General features: G+C 49.3%; 1 protein-coding gene across 2 annotated transcripts in view; it reads left to right on the top strand.

The window, feature by feature from the left end:
• LOC147109531 (spectrin beta chain, non-erythrocytic 1-like) overlaps positions 1-22,384 on the top strand; it is a 490,086-nt gene that overhangs the window by 252,120 nt on the left and 215,582 nt on the right. For both annotated transcript variants that reach the window (XM_086003569.1, XM_086003568.1), the window contains exons 3-8: positions 5,489-5,640; positions 7,123-7,296; positions 10,992-11,083; positions 11,251-11,331; positions 12,757-12,872; positions 13,572-13,684. In XM_086003569.1, coding sequence (XP_085859695.1) covers positions 5,489-5,640; positions 7,123-7,296; positions 10,992-11,083; positions 11,251-11,331; positions 12,757-12,872; positions 13,572-13,684 — 728 coding nt within the window. The remainder of the gene's footprint in view (positions 1-5,488; positions 5,641-7,122; positions 7,297-10,991; positions 11,084-11,250; positions 11,332-12,756; positions 12,873-13,571; positions 13,685-22,384) is intronic.

Raw genomic sequence — 22,384 nt, forward strand, 5'->3', positions numbered from 1 at the left:
GCACATGGCGAACCACTGCTGCCAGCATTCTCGCCGAGAAGAGAACGGCTGTCAGTGTGCAGAGGAACCTTGATGTGTGGATCCAGAATAGTAATTTCACCTAAGTTGATGGATAGAGTGCTCAATGAGCTTCATGAGGGTCATCTGGGTGGGGTAAAAATGAAGAACTTAGCCAGAGCGTTTGTGTGGTGGCCGGGAATCGATAGAGAAATCGAAGAGATGACCAAGAGCTGTGCAGGATGCCAGAAGGTCCAAAACGCCCCACCACAAGCTCCTCTGCATCCATGGGAGTGGCCCTCATCTCCATGGCAATGGGTGCACATTGATTTTGCTGGTCCCTTCATGGACTCAATGTTTTTAATTGCGGTGGATGCACATTCAAAGTGGCCAGAGGTAATAAAAATGTCCTCAACCACCACGGGAAAAACTATCACAGTTTTACGAACCATATTTGCCAGGAATGGGCTGCCTGAACAGATTTGCTCTGACAATGGACCACAGTTTGTGTCTGAAGAGTTCCGGAGGTTCTTAAAGAACAATGGTGTTAAGCATTACGCATCTGCCCCATATCATCCAGCCACTAATGGATTGGCCGAGAGGTTTGTTCAAACATTCAAGAAGGCTATCAAGGCAATGTGTAATGTAGATATACCCCTACAACACAAGGTGGACAACTTCTTGTTTGCCTACCGGAATGCGACACATGCGGTTACCAACCAAACTCCAGCCATGATGTTCTTCAATCGAAGACTACGATGCCGCTTGGATTTGGTTAAGCCAAACGTCCGAAGAGATGTGGAGAACAGGCAGTTTCAGAATATGAATGAAAGGCCGACCAGGAGTTTTAAGATAGGTCAACCAGTTTTGGCCCGGGACTACCGCACTGAGAAATGGCAGCCAGGAACGATTTGTACACGGCAAGGACCTCTCATGCATACCGTGGACGTTGGAGAGAGTATTGTAAGACGCCATGCTGACCAGATTCTAGAGTCACTGGAAAACGTCAACTCCACACCACGATCTGATACACCTGGCAATGAAATCGACGTACCAATTGCAGCTACCGCAGAATTGGTGATATTGGAAGCAGATGAACCAAACAACGACATTGATCCCGACTCAACCTTGCCAGAAGAACCTGATACCCCAAAGAGGCGTTATCCAGACAGAATCAGGAAGCCTCCTCAAAGACTGAACTTATAATTGCTTAAACTTAACCAATGTATCTAGCAACCGTAATTGTGATTGTAATTAGTTATCATTTAGTTGTTAAATGAATGTTATGTACTGTTTATCTAAAAGGGGAGGAATTGTTGTGTATGTACCTTTAAGAGAATAACTGGTCTCAGACTGCAGTACCGGCAGTGACCACCCCTGTATAAAAGGCGCTAGTGAGCCTCTGTGTTTTCAGTTTTCCATATTGACTTCAATCAGTAAAGACTTGTTTTGTTCAACTCCTGCTGTCCGTGTCTCAATCATTCACGGACATAATAATATACCTTTAAAAAAAATTGTTCTTGGGACGTGGGTGTCATTAGCAAAGCTGTATTTATTTCCATTACTAATTGCTCTGAGGGCATTAGAATCATCCACACTGTATGGAATAGTAGTCACATGTGGGCCAGACTGGATAGGAGTGGTTGGTTTCTTTACCTGAAGGACATTAAATGAACTAGTTGGTCATTTTCTGGTGGTAGTTCACAAATAGAAGAATTTTAAAATTTGATTTGAATGCATGACCTCTGTGTTGCTAGTTTAGTATTATAAACCACTAGACTACTGTACCTGCACTGTTGGGAGTTATACGGTCTCAGTGGAAGCATCCTTTCGTAATCTTTGTCCTTAGGCTTTCCCTCATCCTGGTATTTCACAACCACTCAACATAGATGTTGGAGAACCTCAGCCACAGATGACCAATTTGAAGGCAGGAAACGTTTAACCTGACAGTTGTTTAAAAGCGGAGCTCACCATTAAGAAATGTAACTGATCTTCGCACCATTCTATCAGAATGGGTGTTGGTGTAACAATAGAAGACAGACGAGTTGTTCTGTGGCACGCTGATCAATTTCATCTCCCAATTGTTATTACACACATGATTGTAATCTTTTGCGTTGGTACAGGGTTGCTGTGATGCATCCTTCTGTGTGACCTGGTGTCAGCTGGACCTTTAAATGATGCATCTCACCTTGGCATAAGTGTTTTCATTCACCGCTACTGATGACAGTCAGTCAGTTTGTGCCTAAGCTCTATTTGTTCCAGTCCTTTTTTGTAAGGAGGCAAAATTCTGATGAGGCAATCTTGCTGAATTTGGCAATGCATTCCTCCCAACAATGGCTACTCTGTGTTGTGTTTCAGCAATGCTTATCTTTCCTTCCTCTGCACTATCTGTCTCTTTTTGTCTCTTAGGCACAGAGTTAACTGCTTGTGGTTAAAAATAGCTATGATCCAGAACTAATCTGATTCCATCTATAATCAGTTGCTCTACAATTTTCAAATAGCCAGACTGTTAAAATGTAGGCATTTTCTCAGCAAAACAGAAGTTGCAGATATTACATAATCAGTCATACCCTTCCATGCATCCTCCACGCTTGGCGGTATGAAATACAGTGCTCTGAACAAAATTAAAACAAATTAAAGAAAATATCTTACATTTATATAACACCCTTCATGACCTCAGGACGTCCAAAACCGCTTTATAGCCAATAAATGACTTTTGAAATATAGTCACAATTGTAATGTAGGAAACATGGTAGCCAATTTGCACACAGCAAGGTCCCACAAGCAGCAATGAAATAACTGACCAGATAATCTGTTTTAGTGGTGTTGGTTGAGGTATGAATATTGGCCAGGACAGGGGAGAACTCTCCTGCTCTTCTTCAAATAGTGCCATGTGATCTTTTACATCCACCTGAGAGGGCAGACGCAGCACTCCCTCAGTACCACACTGAAGTGTCAGCTCAGATTTTGTGCTCAAGTCTCTGCAGTGGACTACAAACACTGGGCTAGAAATTCGGCTACTTTGCGCCTGCTGTTAGTGTCTCCGAGGGGTGCTAATGGGGTGCAAAGGGTTTATCACTCGTGGGGGGGAGGGGGGGAGGGGGGAAAGTGGAGGGAGGCGAAAAAAGCGCCTCCCGAGAAATTTAGCGAACATTGCTGAGGCTCTACCCGATAGTGTCGCGCCTCCGCCAGTAGTGCCCTAGGCTGCGTCGTCGCCGTGCACCCCAACACCTTACCACCCCGCGGCAGAAATTCGGCTGCACCCTGCAAGGCTGTCGCGGGAGATGTCAGCCCCAGCCTCGTGGGTCGTGAACTAGGCCGACCTCCGCTCATGGGGCAGTATTTAAAGGGGAGGTGCAGCCATGATCCGCGCTGCCATTTTCATATTTTGGCCGACCTCCAGGTTGGCCGTGGCATGGTCTTGGCTGACATCGCGCAGCCCGGCACCGCATCTCGGTGCCGGGCTGCGGCTGCGGCACCACGTCGCCCTGGTGGCCTAGTGTGGGCCATCGGAGGCCCCACAGAGTGCGCAGCGGCCCTCCCCTTTAACTGAAGGGGAGGGGCATTTTTAATGTGGCAGCACTCCGCGGAGCGCTGTCGATTGCACCCCGACATCGCCTTGGTTAACACCCCACCAGGAAGTGGAGTGCCCGACATTGCGCTCCACTTCCTGTGCAGGGGGGGTAAGCGTAATTTAACGGCCGGGGTGGCACTTCCACACCGGGTGCGAAATGTCCGGCCTTAACTCGGTTACCGCCACCAAACGGGGCGTAAACGAATTTCACGCCCCCAGAATCTTTTGACTCAAAGGCGAGAGTGCTATCACTGAGCCACAGCTGACATTATGATGATCTTTTTCAGATGGAGAAGTAGTAAAGCAGGCCTTACTTACAATTATCAAATAAGCAGGCAGTTGCAATAGACTGCACTGGAGCAGTGAGCCCAAAATATGCCATTTGTACCACTGCTGCAAGAAAAGAGGGGAAGTATTGCCCAAATATTTCTTAATGTACGTTGCACATTCAGCTTGGTTATCTGACAGACACATATTAAGTTAAATTAATTTTTACTAGGATTTTACTTATGCGTCCTGCTGCATTAAATTTTTTTTATCATTCATCCCTGGGCTGTGGCCATCGCTGGCAATGCCAGCAGTTATTGCCCATCCCTAATTGCCCTTGTGAAGATGGTGGTGAGCCACCTTCTTGAACCGCTGCAGTCCTTGTGGTGAAGGTGCTCCCACAGTGCTGTTAGGTAGGGAGTTCCAGGAGTTTGACCCAGCGACGATGAAGGAACGGCGATACATTTCCAAGTCAGGATGGTGTGCAACTTGGAGGGGAACTTGCAGGCTTTTGGTGCTTCTATGCGCCTGCTGCCCTTGTCCTTCTAGGTGGTAGAGGTCGCAGGTTTTGGAGCTGCTGCCAGTGGAGAGTATTCCATCACACTCCTGACTTGTGCCTTGTAGATGGTGGAAAGCCTTTGGGGAGTCAGGAGGTGAAACACTCGCTGCAGAATACCCAGCCTCTGACCCACTCTTGTTGTATTTATGTGGCTGGTCCAGTTAAGTTTCTGGTCAATGGTGACCCCCCAGGATGTTGATGGTGGGGATTCAGCGATGGTAATGCCATTGAATGTCAAGGGGCGGTGGTTAGACTCTCACTTATTGGAGATAGTCATTGCCTGGTAGTTGTGTGGCGGGAATGTTACTTGCCACTTATCAGCCCAAGCCTGAATGTCGTCCAGGTCTTGCTGTATGTGGCCATAGACAACTTCATTATCTGTGGAGTTGCGAATGGAACTGAACACTGTGCAATCATCAGCGAACATCCCCACTTCTGACCTAATGATGGAGGGAAGGTTGTTGATGAAGCAGCTGAAGATGGTTAGGCCTAGGACACTGCCACGTGGAACTCCTGCAGTGATGCCCTGGGGCTGAGAGGATTGACCTCCAACAACCACAACCATCTTCCTTTGTGCTAGGTATGACTCCAACCAGTGGAGCGTTTTCCCCCTGATTTCCATTGACTCCAGTTTTACTAGGGCTCCTTGATGCCACACTCGGTCAACTGCTGCCTTGAGGTCAAGGGCAGTCACTCTCACCTCACCTCTGGAATTCAGCTCTTTTGTCCATGTTTGGACCAAGGCTGTAATGAGGTCTGGAGCTGAGTGGTCCTGGCGGAACCCAAACTGAGCATCAATGAGCAGGTTATTGGTGAGTAAGTGCTGCTTAATAGCACTGTCTATGACACCTTCCATCACTTTGCTGATGATTGAGAGTAGACTGATGGGGCGGTAACTGGCCGGGTTGGAACTGATTGGAAATATTTTCTGCCTGGTCTGGCATTGCTTGAATTTGAAACATTTGTTACTGCAGTCAATGCTAAGTAGTGCAAGCTGTCTCTCGGCACCAGTTAGATGTGTTAAGTATAAAACTGTAAAAGCCAAATATTGAGACAGCAAGCAGTGAATTGATCAATTAATTGTTTTACAGATGAACGGGAAGTTGTGCAGAAGAAAACCTTTACAAAATGGGTGAACTCCCACTTGGCACGCGTCACCTGCCGCATTACTGATCTGTACAGTGACCTCCGAGATGGTCGCATGCTGATTAAGCTGCTGGAAGTTCTCTCAGGGGAGCACCTGGTGTGTTGCATAAGCTGCTGGAATTCATAGTTGGTAGTTTTAACTGTCTTGGGTGGTGATGGCTAATTTCAACATCAGAATAATTACGTTCAGAATGCCACAGCGAGCATTTATAATCTCTGTGCTGCTTTCCAAAACTTTCTGAAAATGAAGACTTTTTGTACAGCACTAGTTCAAAAATGTTCACATATCTGTGTGAACTTATCTGTGGAGAGTACTTATTTCATAATTAATATAAAGGCTGTACTATTTAAGATTAATTTGTTATTTAATTATTTCAAACTTATCTCAACTGGAACTTTTATGGAGTCAATGTACTAAAATTATTTTTGTGTGCTCAATTATATTTTGCATTTCTGTTTATTTCACGGCCCTCACCTTTATGAGTACCAACTAGTGCCCCATAGAGGAAACATTTGGCCCTGATATTTACGGGGAGGCAGGAAGGGTGCGGGGAACGTGGGGGAAACCCCAGAAGGCTGGGAATGCAGAGGTCCTGCCTAATTTAATGGCAGGACCTCATTATAAATGTTTTCTTATGTTTCCTGCCCGGCAGCCGGCCAAGTTGATGGGCTGGCATGCGGGAAAACAAGCCTTGGGGATGGACCCCGACAATCGGGGCGGGGGGGTGGGGTGCGCGGGAGGGCGTGAGCGAGAGATCGGGGTGATGGGGTCGGGAAACGTCAGCGATCGGGGGTGGGGGAGGAGAGAGAGGCCACGATTGGCATAGGGGAGGCTGAAGGCTTCATTAATCGGTTTGTGGGGAGCACTCCTGCTCCTCCTGGCCCACGAGGAGTGCTGCAAAAGGCACTTGCCATCTTGAGCCAGCAGCTCCCACCTCCCTTCCTTTCATTGCCAGGTTTCCCGAGCCCTGGGAAGCCCGGTCAGCAACTGTTAAACTTAAATTAGGCTCCCAATTGCCGCAGCTGGTGAGTGGCCTGCACGGGCCGAGCCGATTGGTGCGCGGCCACGCGCCTGCACACCTCGGAAAAGTTGCCCCCCCCCGACCCTTTCCCGCCCGTCGTGGGGGGTTAATATCGAGATCATTTTATCCATTTTTGGGCACTTGGTGTCAACATCAAACATTCCCTGGTCAGCTATAGTGTAGGCCCCCATAAATGTACCTCAATCTCAACCTCAAGAACACTGTGTGTATTTCTCACACCAGCCATGGTTTCTCTAAATGAGTTTGCCAATTTAGTGCCAAGCTGCGCCGAATTATTGTCAGTCTTTTGCCTTTAACCCATGCCCACCAGGACCTGGGTCGAGAGTACTCAAGCACACTTCATGTCGGGCCCTTATACTCAGCCCAAGAGGGAAAGTAGAAGTTACATCCACTTCCCAGAGGTGAAAGGACAGCATGTTACACTTGTAGTAACTGCTTTGTGTTTCATACCCTTCCATTAAGTGGCATACATTCAATGTTTATTTTATTGCATATTTTCCTTTTTACTGAAAATATGATATTATCTCCCTAATCAGCCAAAGCCAACCAAAGGTCGGATGCGTATACATTGTTTGGAAAATGTAGACAAGGCTCTTCAGTTTCTCAAAGAACAGAAAGTACACCTGGAAAATATGGGGTCACACGATATTGTTGATGGGAGCCACAGGCTGACACTCGGCCTCATCTGGACCATCATCCTTCGCTTCCAGGTAAGTGGGAATATAAAAGAAACAAATGGACGGTTCTGGCCTCGATACGTCTGCACAGTAGGGTTCCCAACCCTCCTGGTTTTGGCGGGAGTCTACCAATATCGATGATTCATTTCCCGAGCTCTGCTGTTGGTAACTTGGGAGAAAAGTTCGCTGTAACCCCAATTTGTGCAAAACAGCTGTTTCCTCATTCCCCCCCCCCCCGCCGTCTCCCCACACTGCTTGTCGCTCTTCTGAAAGTTTGTATTGGCGAGAGCTGCTGCCTAGCTGTGTGCCGAGTGCGCAAGCTAGGAGCAGATAGAGCATGTGGTGGAGCTGCTGTGGATTGGAGGAGCACCGATTGGGGTATGGTTCTCCTGAGCGCTGCCTCCAGCAGCTGGCTTGGCGAGAGAGAGAGAGAGAGAGTGAGAGAGAGAGAGGTCAGTGAGAGAGATGGAGACTGGGGAATAGGAGCTTGGGAGAGATGGGGAATGGGAGCTCGGGGGAGAGATGAAGACTGGGGAATGGGGGCTCGGGGGAGAGATGAAGACTGGGGAATGGGGGCTCATGAGACATGGAGACTGGGGAATGGGGGCTCGGGGCGAGATGCAGACTGGGGATAAAAACAAAAATAATAGGTCCTTCCTAAATATCGAATATCCTTGGTTATTCGGCTCCCAGCCTTGGTCACCCTGCAGCCATGTCTCCGAATGGTGAAAAGCTAGCAACAGTGGCGGCCCAAAGAGACTTGGGGAGTGGTCCATGTATATAGGTCATTAAAATGTCATGGACAGGTACAGAAAATAATCAAAAAGGCTAATGGAATGCTGGCCTTTATATCTAGATGACTAGAATATAAGGGAGTAGAAGTTATGCTACAGCTATACAAAGCCCTGGTTAGACCACACCTGGAGTACAGTGAGCAGTTCTGGGCACCACACCTTAGGAAGAATATATTGGCCTTGGAGGGAGTGCAGCGTAGGTTTACCAGACTCCAAGGGTTAAATTACGAGGAGAGATTGCACAAACTAGGTAAAAGACAAGTAAAGAAACAAAAGATAGGTCTAGAAGAGGTGTAAATGGGTATAGCAGAATCATCAACATCCTTTTGCTTTGTATAATCATGCCTTTTGTCATTTAATCACTCCTGCCTTGTACCCTATCATAGACCTTCCCTTTTGTTCTTTCATTCCCTCCCCTCTTTCCCTGCCCCTGCACTTGCTTAAAATCTGTTACATCTCTAACTTTTTCTAGTTCTGACAAAAGGTCATCGACTTGAAACGTTAGCTCTGTATCTCTCTGCACAGATGCTGTCTGACCTGCTGAGTATTTCCAGCTTCTTCTGTTTTTATTGCACAAACTAATAAGAACATAAGAAGCTAGGGTTGTAGTCCCTGAAATTTCGAAGGTTAAGGGGTGATTTGATTGAAGTTTTCAAGATATTAAGGGGAACTAATAGGGTAGATAGAGAGAAACTATTTCCGCTGGATGGGGAGTCTCGGATGAGGGGGCATAGTCTAAAAATTGGAACAAGGCCTTTCAGGATTGAAGTTAGGAAACACTTCTCGACACAAACGGTGGTAGGAGTTTGGAACTCTCTTCTGCAAATGGCAATTGATACTAGAACAATTGTTAATTTTAAATCTGAGATTGATAGATTTTTGTTAACCAAAGGTATTAAGAGATATGGGGCAAAGGTGGGAAATGGAGAGGAAATATACACTAAAGGGTACAATCCTTAAGCGGGTATATGAACAGAGAAACAAGGGGTATATGTGCACAAATCATTGGAGGTGGCAGGGCAGATTGAGAATGCTGTTAAAAAAGCTTACAGGATCCTGGGCTTCATGAATAGAGGTATAGAGTACAAAAGTGTGGAAATTATGATGAACCTGTATAAAACACTGGTTCTGCCTCAACTGGAGTATTGTGTCCAATTCTGGACACCACACTTTAGGAAGGATGTGAAGGCCTTAGAGAGGGTGCAGAAAAGATTTACGAGAATGATTCCAGGGATGAGGGACTTCAGTTACGTGGATAGACTGGAGAAGCTGGAGTTGTTCTCCTCAGAACAGAGAAGATTGAGAGATTTGATAGAGGTGTTCAAAATCATGAGTGGCCTGGACAGAGTAGATAGACAGAAACGGTTCCCATTGGCAGAAGGGTCGAAAATCAGAGGATTTAAGGTGATTGGCAAAAGAACCAAAGGCAACATAAGAAAAAACTTTTTTACTCAGCGAGTGGTTATGATCTGGAATGCACTGCTTGAAAGGGTGGTGGAGGCAGACTCACTCATGGCTTTAAAAGGGAGTTGGATAAGTACCTGAAAGAAAAAAAAATGCAGTGCTACGTGGAAAGGGCGGAGGAGTGGGACTAGCTGAGGTGCTCTTGCAGAGAGCCAGCATGGGCTCGACGGGCCCAATGGCCGCCTTCCGTGCTGTAACCATTCTATGGCTCAATGATATGGAGTTAGGTCACAGATGATCTCATTGAATGGTGGAACAGACTTGAGGGGCTAAATGGCTTACTCCTGTTCCGATGTACCAATGTTTCTACTAGTTATCAGTGCAATTTCAATGAGTTACCATTAGTTACTGGTGGAATCAAAGTTCCTCCCAGCTCTGGTTTCTGCTCTGCGAATCGTTCCCCCTCTTCCCCGCCCTCGGTTTCCCCTCTTCGCCCGCCCTCGGTTCCCCCCTCTTCGCCCACCCTCGGTTCCCCCTCTTCGCCCACCCTCGGTTCCCCCTCTTCGCCCGCCCTCGGTTCCCCCTCTTCGCCCGCCCTCGGTTCCCCCCTCTTCCCCGCCCTCGGTTCCCCCCTCTTCCCCGCCCTCGGTTCCCCCCTCTTCCCCGCCCTCGGTTCCCCCCTCTTCCCCGCCCTCGGTTCCCCCCTCTTCCCCGCCCTCGGTTCCCCCCTCTTCCCCGCCCTCGGTTCCCCCCTCTTCCCCGCCCTCGGTTCACCCCTCGGTTCCCCCCACTTCCCCGCCCTCGGTTCCCCCCTCTTCCCCGCCCTCGGTTCACCCCTCGGTTCCCCCCACTTCCCCGCCCTCGGTTCCCCCCTCTTCCCCGCCCTCGGTTCACCCCTCGGTTCCCCCCACTTCCCCGCCCTCGGTTCCCCCCTCTTCCCCGCCCTCGGTTCACCCCTCGGTTCCCCCCACTTCCCCGCCCTCGGTTCCCCCCTCTTCCCCGCCCTCGGTTCACCCCTCGGTTCCCCCCACTTCCCCGCCCTCGGTTCACCCCTCGGTTCCCCGCCCTCGGTTCACCCCTCGGTTCCCCCCTCTTCCCCGCCCTCGGTTCCCCCCTCTTCCCCGCCCTCGGTTCCCCCCTCTTCCCCGCCCTCGGTTTACCTTCTTTCCCACACTCAGTTTCTCCTCCCTTGGTTTCCCACTGTTCCCCGCCGTCGGTTTCCTCTCTTCCCCACACTCGGTTTCCCTGCCCTCAGTTTCCCCCTCTTCCCTGCCCTTGGTTTCCAGTCTCCAATATTTACGTTATCAACTCTTCAAACAACTTCAATTACAGGTTGTAAAACTGCAGAAATTATATTTTTTATTCAATTTTCCAGAACTTTAAGTGTGGTTTAGCGTATAAATTCCTTTTCTGTTGTGTTTTAGATTTTAAAAAAGTACAAGAAAGCTCTTTACTGGAGTTCTTGTAGATCTGCTTCAGATGTCTACTTAGTATTTTTTTTGAAGGTCATCCGTTAATCTGTTCTTTCAGATCCAGGATATTACTGTAGAGACACATGACAGCCGTGAGACTCGGTCAGCAAAGGACGCTCTCCTACTTTGGTGCCAGATGAAAACAGCAGGGTGAGTCACTCCTACCTCCTCCTTTTCTCTTTCATTTACCCTTTTATCCTGTCAATGCAAACGGCTGCAGCATGTGGTCTGAATTTTTGTCAAAGCTGAAATTTTTTTTTTTTAAAGAAGTTACTTTTAAAATAAAAGCTTTATTTTTTCCTTTTTGTAATACCTAGGTATCCCAATGTAAACATCAGAAACTTCACATCAAGCTGGAAGGATGGCATGGCATTTAATGCCCTTATCCACAAACACAGGTAATGTGAGGCAAAGGCCATTAGCAGGATGTGAGAATCGAAGAATGTAGAGGAGGATATGGAACAATTGTTAGAGAACACTGTAGAGAAGAAATTGGTTCTGAAAAATTTAGCAGAACTCAAGGTAGACAAGTCACTGGTCCTGATGGCAAGCAAAGGAAGTTGAAGAGGAGATAGCAGAGGCTGACCACCATTCTTCAATCCTCCTTAGATATACAAATTGTGCCAGGGGAAGAGGGAGGTAGCCAATGTAAAAAGTCTGTTCAAAAAGGGAGAGAAGGATAAAGCAGGTAACTCTTAGAATCCAGAATTCAAGATCAACTGAAAGTATTTAGAGATGTATGGGATAATTAAGGACAGCTAGCATGGATTTATTAAAGACAAGTTGTGTTTTTCAAACTTCAGACCTTTTAAAGAAAGACTAACTTTGCAGCTAAAGAAGATGCAGTAGATGATATCAACTTTATATTGCTGCAGCAAAGAGCTAGCACAAACTCGATGGGCCAAATGGACTCTTTCTGTGCCGTAAACGTCCATGATTCCAATACAGAAGCAAAATACTGCGAATGCAGGAAATCTGAAATAAAAACAGAAAAAGCTGGAAATATTCAGCAGGTCAGGCAGCATCTGTGGAGAGAGAAACAGAGTTAACGTTTCAGGTCGGATAGATCATCAACCTGCTGAGTATTTCCAGCATTTTCTGTTTTTAGTCCATGATTCTATGTGTGGCCAGTAGCGAAGTGTCTATTCATTTGCAAAAATGATTTTCTCATGCTAGATTTTCATTTGTTTCTTTTATGGAATTAACCAAACTGTTATTTGTTCATACTTGAACATATCCTAACCTTGCCTATTTTAATGTATTTTTGTTCAAGTTTAGTTTGTAAATCTGTTTGCAATTGGGTATTTCAATTAATTACTATTGCCAGTGGAGGGTACATGACTTTCAGTTTGAGGAGTTGGTTTTTGAGATAGGGTAAGGTAAAGAAGACTGCCATAACACTACATAACCAGGTAGGCTTAAAAAGGATCTGGAAATGGCTGTTTGACATTTTGGCAAAATACAGGAATCCCTCCCCAACCGCAGGGGATACGTTCCTGAAAACCCCCGTGGTTAGTAAAACCGTGGTTGGCAAATTCACTATAAACACATATAAAAAGCATCTAAATAGCTTATTCCTAAATGAAAAACCGCGGATACGCGAATTTCACGGCCGCAGTTGACAAAAATTGTTGCAGAGTGGAAACCGTGTATACGTGAAATCCGCGTATGGCAAACCAGCGGTTGGGGAGGGATCCCTGTATCTGAATTCCAGAATTCTGTGAAAGTTCTCTTTTAGTTTGAATTTCTTAAACAGTGAGCAAGCTATTCGACATCGCAAGTGTATGGTAAATTGGAACTATTTAAAATGTGTCTCTCTTCAGGCCTGATCTGGTTGATTTTAACAAACTGAAAAAGTCTAATGCCACATACAACTTACAGCAGGCCTTTAATGTCTCCGAGGAGCACCTGGGTGTGACCAAGTTGCTTGATCCTGAGGGTAAGTTTCATCAAGATGGTTCTATGTAATTACATGTGTATATATAGCCAAATAAACTTTAGAGAGCTGTAGTATATATCTAAATAGAAAGAGGGAGTCTAATGGTACAATGGATTACAAAGGTAAATTCCCCAATCCTGTGTTCCCAACGTGAGCTGTACTCAAAGGGAGTCAGGTATAGGATTACAACATTGCAGCCCCAACTCTCCGACCAGCATTCCCTTCATGTGCTGGCACAGGCACGATGGACCGAATGGCCTCCTGTGCTGTATTATTCTATGATGTCAACTATAGTTTAGGACTGCTGTATTGGGTTTACAAGGGTGTGTCACAGTAAAATAATGTGATGGAACCAGCCTTTTTTTTGGACTAAATTTGATTGCTGAAAGTAAAACCTGTAGCCTGTAACCTTCAATCATGTGATGCTGATTCATTGTCATAACTGGCTTACACTCCTGTCCTTTGGCGTAGTTCTGATTAACTTCCTTTCGCCACTGACCATGTCAATAAAGGGATTTGTTTAATATATTTCAAGGGGTGTAGCTCAGATTAAAATGTGCTATTGGATGCCAAAAGTGTAATTGCACAGATTGTGTCAGATGTTGTGACAAAAATGAATTTTCTCCTTTCTTTGGTAAAGAGCGATGCCCAATTAAGGAAGAAGCAGAAGTTCTTATTCTCATTTTCTCCCCCTCACAGATGTTTTTACAGAGAATCCGGATGAGAAGTCAATCATTACCTATGTGGTGGCATTTTACCATTACTTCTCCAAGATGAAGGCATTAGCAGTGGAGGGGAAAAGGATTGGGAAGGTTTGTGTTACATAGAATTGTTTGTTTAAATAACCGGCTGCATCCAAGTAGTACAATATAACAACTTTCCTGGAATGCTGGTGAGAAAATCGACCTGACTATACCCAAAAGAAATCCTTGAGAGTTGCCACTTCTGCTTTGTCAAGGAAAATGCTGTTGCTTATGATACCAGAGATGGGGGAACTTCAGTTATGTGGAGAGACTAGAGAAACTGAGATTTCTCTTCTTAGAGCAGAGAAGATTAACGGGAGATTTAATAGAGTTGTTCAATATTATGAGGGGTTTTGATAAGAGTAGAATGAAGAGAAACCATTTCTACTGGCAGGAGGGTCGGTAACCAGAGGACACAGATTTAAGATAAGTGATCAAAGAACCAGAGGGGAGATGAGGAGAATTTCTTTCACACAGCGAGTTGTTATGATCTGGAATGTCTTCTTATTCTTAGGCAGTCCCTCGGAACCAAGGATGCCTGAAAGGGTGGTGGAAACAGATTTAGTAGTAACTTTCAAAAGGGAATTGGATGTATACTTGTAAAGGAAAAAATTGCAGGGCTGCGGGGAAAAAGTAGGGGAGTGGGCTAATTGGATAGTTCTTTCAAAGAGTCACAATGGGCCAAATGGCTGTAAGATTCTATGATTAAATTTGAAATAAAAACTACTGTGAAAGTATAACATTAGTTACAATGAATGAATGACCAGTGTGTATATATCACAGTTTCTGTCCTAACAATTACTGGTGTAGTTATAAATAACAATATGTGCACAGCTCAAGCCTGATCTCAGTCTCTCCCGAAGGTCACTTAAGCACTTTTCCAGTAGGAGATAGTGATCAAGAATTAGGAACTGTGGTTATCTTTTGTCTTTTTCCCTCCCCAGTCCAGGGACTCTGATGCGAATTTTAGCGCCATTGTTACTGCCCTGGCTGAATTTCTTTTAAAATATTTGTTACATGAAAAATACATAGCCTAAATTGATATTATGAAATATTATCACCTGCATTTGTTTATGTCTTATGTTTATCTCTCAGTGCAGTAAAGTCCGTGGGGGTCCGCAAGTGGCATTTAAGGGTCTGTATTTTTTGGGTACATGGGTGATTTTGCCAATGGGGAGCTTTTGGAGGTGGGACTCCCACTTGTCGGGTTACAGTCCCGCCTCCATCAACTTCTGGCCAACCCACGCTATTTTCCCTTGATTGACATTGTTAAGCCCGCCCAGCGGGCTTAGCAGGCCAATTAAAGGAAAGTCGGTTACTGAGAATGTCAACGTATGATGTTTCATCTGTCAAAAATTTTTAACAGATGAATTGTCATCGTTTGACAGCTCTGTGAAGCTGTCAAACACTGACATTCTCTGTAGTTTGATGAGTTCTTGAATTCAAGACCTCATCAAACCTCTTTCTTCAGCAGAAATTAGGTGGTTGTTGCATTGGAGAATGCAACGGCCATCTGTCATCTCCAATGCGGAGGTGCGAGACTCTCCGCATCCCCACCGACTGAAGCCTGCAGGAAGAAACAAAGGTAAGTACACTTTTTCTAACTCTTTGCACTTACCTCGGATACTCACCTCTCCACCTTGCACCCATCACTCACCTTCACAGCACACTTTTGGACCCCACCGACCCCCGCAGACCCCTACTCACCTCGGTGACCCTGACGGGTTTCGGAGCCTTCGGGAAGCCCGCGCTTGTGTGGGCAAAATGAGGATAATCCTATTTTCTGCCTGTTAACTACCTGTTAACAGGCAGTTAAGTGGATGTAATCCCTTCCCGCCTCCAGGAGACAGGACTCGGCGCGGGACGGCTATCCGCCTCCTAGCAAAATGGCATGGAGGTGGGTTGGGGACGGGTTGCCATTTTCCCAGCAGTCCCGCCTCCCCAGGCTGACAAAATCGCCCCCATAGTTTCTACATTCCAATGATTGTGGCTAAACTTTGTAACACACTTTATGGACTGCCTTGATAGCTCAGTGGATTTATCCAATGAATAGCCGAGTCATACAGACTAGGCAGGTCCTAGATTAGATCTCTATTCTGCCGAGTTAGCTGATCTCAGCCTGGGTAATAGTAGAAATGCTAAAACTGGCAGATTGTATCAGATGTCATGACAAAGTATGTATTTTCTCCTTTCCTTGATAAAGAGCAATGCCTTTGTTTTTGGAGTAGGGGGTGGGGGGAAATTAAACCAGGGTTCTCATTCATGTTTGTAACCTATGGGTTTTGTGCAGTCATGTGGTGTGTGTGTGTGGGCCAACAAGCAAGTACAGGATCGTGTCTGGCTGTCTTGCCTCTCCTGTAGTCCAAAATACTGCTGACATATAGGGGGCAATTTTAACCCAACCCACCAGCCTGGAAAGTGACGGGATCGGGTGCAATGCTGATTTTACGTCCCGCCTTTTTAAAAATTTGTTTATGGGATGTGGGCGATGCTGGTAAGGCCAGCATTTATTGCCCATTCCTAATTGCCCTCGAGAATGTGGTGGTGAGCCGCCTTCTTGAACCGCTGCAGTCCATGTGGTGAAGGTACTCCCACAGTGCTGTTAGGAAGGGAGTTCCAGGATTTTGACCCAGCGACGATGAAGGAACGGCGATATACTTCCAAGTCAGGATGGTGTGTGACTTGGAGGGGAACTTGAAGGTGGTCGTGTTCCCATGAGCCTGCTGCCCATGTCCTTCTAGGTGGAAGAGGTCGCGGGTTTGGGAAGTGCTGCCAAAGAAGCCTTGGCGAGTTGCTGCAGTGCATCTTGTAGATGGTACACACTGCAGCCAATAGAGAGTAATATTGGGTGGGGTATAAATCTAGTGTCCCACCTGATTGTCGGTTTCCCGCCAGGTGAGTTTGGTTAAAATTGCCCCCTTATTGTCAACACACATATGAATGTTGATAACTTGAGTGGGGCTCTGAAGGGTGGCAGCCACCTGTGGAACTGTATCCTGTTTGAAGTCATGGCCTAGAAATTCATTATAGTCCAGGAATGGGCGGTATCATTGGAAAAGTTTGAGAATTAGCGCCAGGCGCTAATGGTTTAGACCACGCAAAATTCATTCTCACTGCTCAAAGAAATAATTGGAGCACTAAATCAAGTCTTAAAGGCCTAGCTCAGTGGCGTTACACTCAAAGGGCAGGATTTTCCAAGCCCCGAGGAGGCGGGCATGGAGGCAGGATAGCCAGTAAACTCGGAGAAAGTGGGGGCAGATGGCAAAGCCGCCCCCATCCCACCTCCATGCCCTTTTGCCAGGAGGCAGGAAGATGTTCAGCTTCGTGTCCCATCTCCTGGAGGCGGGAAAGGCATTTAATCCTTTTAACTGCCTGTTAACAGGTAGTTAACAGGCAGAAAAAAGGATTACCTACATAGGTGAAGGCTTCCCGACCTCGGAGAACCCCGCTGGGTTGGAGGAGACGTGGAGGAGGTCTGCGGTGCTCGGAAGCACCTGGAAGTAAGATGTAGAGGTGAGTGATGGGTGCAAGTGTGGCGTGGTAAGTATGCAAGGTGAGTGATAAGTTTTAAAAAGTGTTCACTTACCTCGTTTTCTTCCTGCAGCCTTTAGCTGCGGTGCATTGGGAGAGCCAACATCCTGCTTGTCAATTTCACAGACTGGCTGTTGGAACCTCCTTTCCAACAGCCATGTGAAATTTATAAATTTGAATAGTTTGATGAGTCCTGAACACACAGACTCATCAAACTAAAAAGAATGTCAGTGTTTGTCAGCTTCACAGAGCTGTCAAACACTGACATTTCTCCTTTCAAGAAGTCTTGAGAGATAGCACGTCTGATGTTGACGTGATCTGTCAGTGACTTCCTCCATAATTGGGCTGCTGAGCCCACAGGGCGGGCTTAACAAGCTCAATCAGGGGAAAATCTCTCTGGTTGGTCAGGTGAGGATGGAGGCGGTACATTGACACGACAAGCAGCTGTCCCGCCTCCAACTCGCCTCCATTCACAAAATCCAGCCCAAAGGGTGGACCAATAAAAGAAATAGGCAACACAGCGAGCTACAAGAAATAGGTCTTTACTCCAACTCTCACAATACAGTACTGAATTCGTGAAGCCCGCGAACCTGTGATGACTCACGGATTGGTCACCTGCTGGAACCTGATTGGTTTTCCTTCTATCAGCAGCAGGCAAGTCTGAACGTGCCTTATTCCTCTCAGCTTGCAACTGTCTTGCGGGGGGAGGGGAATACAGCAGTTAAAAGGGGATTATACAGGTTTAACTACATACACACAGTGTTTCCCCAATGTGGCAACGCCACATACGCCCCCCCAGAATCCTCGTTAACTGTAAAAGTCAGTCTCTGCGGAGGTTTGACTAAGCGGCCGTAGCGGCTGTAGTAGCCATCTGGCGTGTGAGGAGGGCTGTCTGGGAGGTCGGCCGGTTGGTTCGTCGGCTGGTCTGGCGGCTGGTCTGCCGGTGGGCTGGCTGGACGGGCTGCCGGCGAAGGTGGGGCGGCGGCCGGAAAGTAAGGTTCTGGCATGTCTTGGTCCTCTTGTGGGGCCGCCGCCAACGCGGGAGGTCTGCCCCGCCGTGGGGTAAGAGCCGGCCGAAACGGGAAGCTAAGGTCCAGGTGCGCCAGTTTGAGGCGGTCTACTGAAATAAGGTCCGGCTTCCCGCCGACATCGATAAGAAAAGCTTTGTCCCCTGTCTCCAATACTGGGAAGGGGCTGGTGTATGGTGCCTGCAGCGGGCCTCTGTGCGCGTCCCGGCGCACGAAGACGAACTCCGCATGTCGTAAGTCTTGAGGCACGTAGGACAGCTGCGGGCCGTGTTGCGAAGTGGGCACTGGACGGAATTGCTGGGCCGCGTCCTGGTGCAGGGAAAGCTGTCTGGCGGCCGACCACGGCTCCGTTGTCGGGGAGGAAGTCGCCTGGTACTCTGAGCGGTTGGCCGTAGACCATCTCGGCCGCAGAGGTGCGGAGGTCCTCTTCGGGCGTGGTACGCAATCCCAGGAGAACCCAGGGTAGTTTGTCGATCCAGCTGGTATCGACCAGGCTGGCGCAGAGAGAGGCTTTCAAAGAACGATGAAAGCGCTCACAGAGCCCGTTGGCCTGCGGGTGGTAGGCTGTTGTCCTGTGCAACTTGGTGCCGAGGCCGGCGATGATGGCATTCCACAAGTGGGAGGTGAACTGGGGGCCTCTGTCCGAGGATGTGTTGGTCGGCACGCCGAACCGGGCCACCCATGTCGAGACGAATGCTCGCGCGACGTCGGTCGTGGTGGTGGAGGCAAGGGGAACCACCTCGGGCCATCTGGTGGTGCGGTCGACGATCGTGAGCAGGTGTGTAAAACCGTGCGATGGCGGCAAGGGGCCTACCAGATCGACGTGGACGTGGTCGACACGCCTCTCGGGCACCGGGAAACACTCCATTGGCGCCTTGGTGTGCTGCTGGACCTTAGCGCGCTGACACGGCACGCATGTGTTGGTCCAGTCTCTCACATCCTTGTGGAGTCCAGGCCAGACGAACTTGGCGGACATAAGTTTCTGAGACGCATGCATCCCTGGATGTGAGAGGCCGTGGATGATGTCGAAAACTCGCTTGCGCCAGGCGGATGGAATGACCGGCCTAGGCGAAGGGACTGAGACGTTGCACAGGAGGGTTGTGCCGGCTGCGTGGAAGTGGATGTCGGCCAGCGTGAGACTGGTTGACGTCCTGAGGGCCTGGATCTCCGCGTCGGCAGCCCGGTCTCTCGCCATGCTGGCGTAGTCGACGCCCAGGTGCACTGCGTGGAGCGAGGGTCTTGAGAGGCAGTCGGCCACCAAATTATCCTTGCCGGCGACGTGGCGGATGTCCGTGGTGAACTTCGAGATGAAGTTGAGTTGGCGTTGTTGGCGCGCGGACCAGGGTTCGGTTACTTTGGCCATGGTGAAAGTGAGCGGCTTGTGGTCCACGAATGCGGTGAACGGCCGGCCTTCCAGAAGGAAACGGAAGTGCCGGATTGCCAGGAACAGGGCCAGGAGCTCTCTGTCGAACGTGCTGTAAGCCTGCTCGTTCTTGCGCAGCTGTCGGCTGAAAAATGCCAGTGGCTGCCACGCGCCTTCGACCCACTGTTGCTGGACGGTGCCGACGGCGTAATCCGAGGCGTCCATGGTGAGGGCGGTCTTGGCGCCCGGGATGGGGTGGGCCAGTAGTGTGGCGTTGGCCAAGGTGCTTTTGGTCTGGTGGAAGGCTGTCGCCATCTCGCTGGACCAGGTGAGTTGCTCTTTGCCCGTTTTGCCCCTGGTGGCTTCGTACAGGGGGCGCATGAGTGTGGCGGCCTTGGGCACGAACCGATGATAGAAATTGACCATCCCCAAAAATTCCTGCAGCGCCTTAACCGAGGTGGGCTGGGGAAAGTCCGCCACCGCCTGCACCTTGGAAGGTAGGGGAATGGCTCCCCTTGGCGAGATTCTGTGGCCGAGAAAGTCAATTTGGGCTGCTCCGAACTGGCATTTGGCCGGGTTGACGATTAGCCCGTGTTGGCTGAGGCGCTGGAAAAGGGAGCGCAAATGCGCGATGTGCTCAGCCTTGCTGGTACTGGCCACGAGGATATCGTCCAGATAGACGAACAGGAAGCTCAGGTCCCGTAGGACGGAGTCCATGAGCCGTTGGAAGGCCTGTGCGGCGTTCTTAAGCCCGAAGGGCATGCGCAGGAACTCGAACAGTCCGAAGGGGGTGATGACCGCCGTCTTCTGGACATCTGCGTGGTGGACGGGGACCTGATGGTAGCCGCGAATCAGGTCGACCTTGGAAAAGACGGACTTTCCTGCTAGGTGTGCTGAGAAGTCTTGGATGTGCGGGATGGGTTATCTATCAGGCGTGGTGGCGTCGTTGAGCCGTCTGTAGTCGCCGCAGGGGTGCCAGCCACCGCCCGGCTTGGGCACAATATGGAGGGGGGACGACCAAGGGCTGTTCGAGCGGCGGATGATGCCCAGTTTTTCCATCGTGGCGAATTCTTCCTTGGCCACCGTCATCTTGGCTGGGTCCAGGCGTCTGGCTCGAGCGAACACTGGTGGTCCCGTAGTGGCGATGTGGTGCTCGACCCCATGCTTGGCTGCCGCGGCTGAGAAGGTCGGTTGTGTGAGCCTCGGGAAATCTGCGAGTAGGCGGGCGTAGTCGTCATGCACCGGGGCGGAGCAGGACCCGACGAGGGCCGGGCTGTTGCTCTGCTGGCAGGCCAGTGAAGCGAAAGTTGCTGCGTCGATCAGGCGCCTGTCGTGGACGTCGACCAGGAGTCCGTGGGCGCAAAGAGAATCGGTGCCCAGCAAAGGATGTGCCACCGAGGCCGTCACGAAATCCCACATAAATCGCTGGCCGTTGAAACAAACCTCGGCCCGTCGCTTTCCGAAAGTAGCGATGGCTGCACCATTTGCCGCCACGAGGGGTGGGCCGCTGCAGCCTGCCTGGATGTCGAGCTGGGAGGCAGGAATTATGCTGCATTGGGCTCCGGTGTCGCAAAGGAATCTGCGCCCTGAAAGAGAGTCGGTTATGTACAGCAGTTTACCTGCGGTGCCAATGGCCATTGTGGCGGCGGGGGTGCGGTCAAGCGGGCCTAGGCGGCGGCGCGGGGCTGGTGTGTTGGGCCGGGCGGCCATCTTGGTTTGATCGAAAGAGCAGGGTGCTCTGCAGCGTTGGGCCTTGTGGCCGAAATGCGCGTGGTAGTAGCATAGTTCTGCGGCCTGGCGTGGCGGCGCGCACTCGGTGGTGTCGAGGAGCCTCGCGGCTGCACAGCCAAGTTGGGCGACGGCGAAAACTTTGTCCGCGGTGGCTGCCAGTTGTATGCAGTCCATGATCGGGGACCCCGCGAGGGCAGTCTGTACCTGCTGAGGAAGCAGGCTGAGGAAAAGGGCCCGAAACAAACAGCACTGCGGTTCAGAGCCCAGGAGCGCAAGCATCCGGCTCATCAACTGGGTCGGGGTAGAATCGCCGAGGCCTGGTAGCGAGAGAAGCCTGCGGGCCCTCTCCTCCTTGGACAGGCCGTAAGCCTGCAGCAAGCGGCCCTTAATGGTTGCGTACTTGCCGGTCTGTGGTGGGTTCCCCAGCAGGTCGAGAACTTCGGCGGCGGTAGAGCTTGCTAGTGCTGAGACTACGTGGAGGTACCTTTCTTCATCGTCTTGAACCCTGCGAAGGGTGAATTGGGCCTCCGAGTGCGCGAACCAAGCTGGTGCTTGGTGTTCCCAGAAGGTGGGGAGCTTCAAGGACGCGGCGCCGGTCGACATCAAGCTGCTGCTGGTTGCCATCGGGTCGTTGCTGGTCTCTGTAGGGCTGCGTGAGTCAGGGGCTTCGGCCGCCGACATTCGGGGTCACCAATGTGGGGGACTACGGTCTCCCGCGTAAAGAAATAGGCAACACAGCGAGCTACAAGAAATAGGTCTTTACTCCAACTCTCACAATACAGTACTGAATTCGTGAAGCCCGCGAACCTGTGATGACTCACGGATTGGTCACCTGCTGGAACCTGATTGGTTTTCCTTCTCTCAGCAGCAGGCAAGTCTGAACGTGCCTTATTCCTCTCAGCTTGCAACTGTCTTGCGGGGGGAGGGGAATACAGCAGTTAAAAGGGGATTATACAGGTTTATCTACATACACACAGTGTTTCCCCAATGTGGCAACACCACAGTTTGATGAGTCCTGAACACACAGACTCATCAAACTAAAAAGAATGTCAGTGTTTGTCAGCTTCACAGAGCTGTCAAACACTGACATTTCTCCTTTCAAGAAGTCTTGAGAGA

This window comes from Somniosus microcephalus, chromosome 12 (genome assembly GCF_052327205.1).
Source record: "Somniosus microcephalus isolate GS21.2 chromosome 12, FLI_Smic_1.0, whole genome shotgun sequence".
In the NCBI taxonomy this organism is placed as follows: domain Eukaryota; kingdom Metazoa; phylum Chordata; class Chondrichthyes; order Squaliformes; family Somniosidae; genus Somniosus; species Somniosus microcephalus.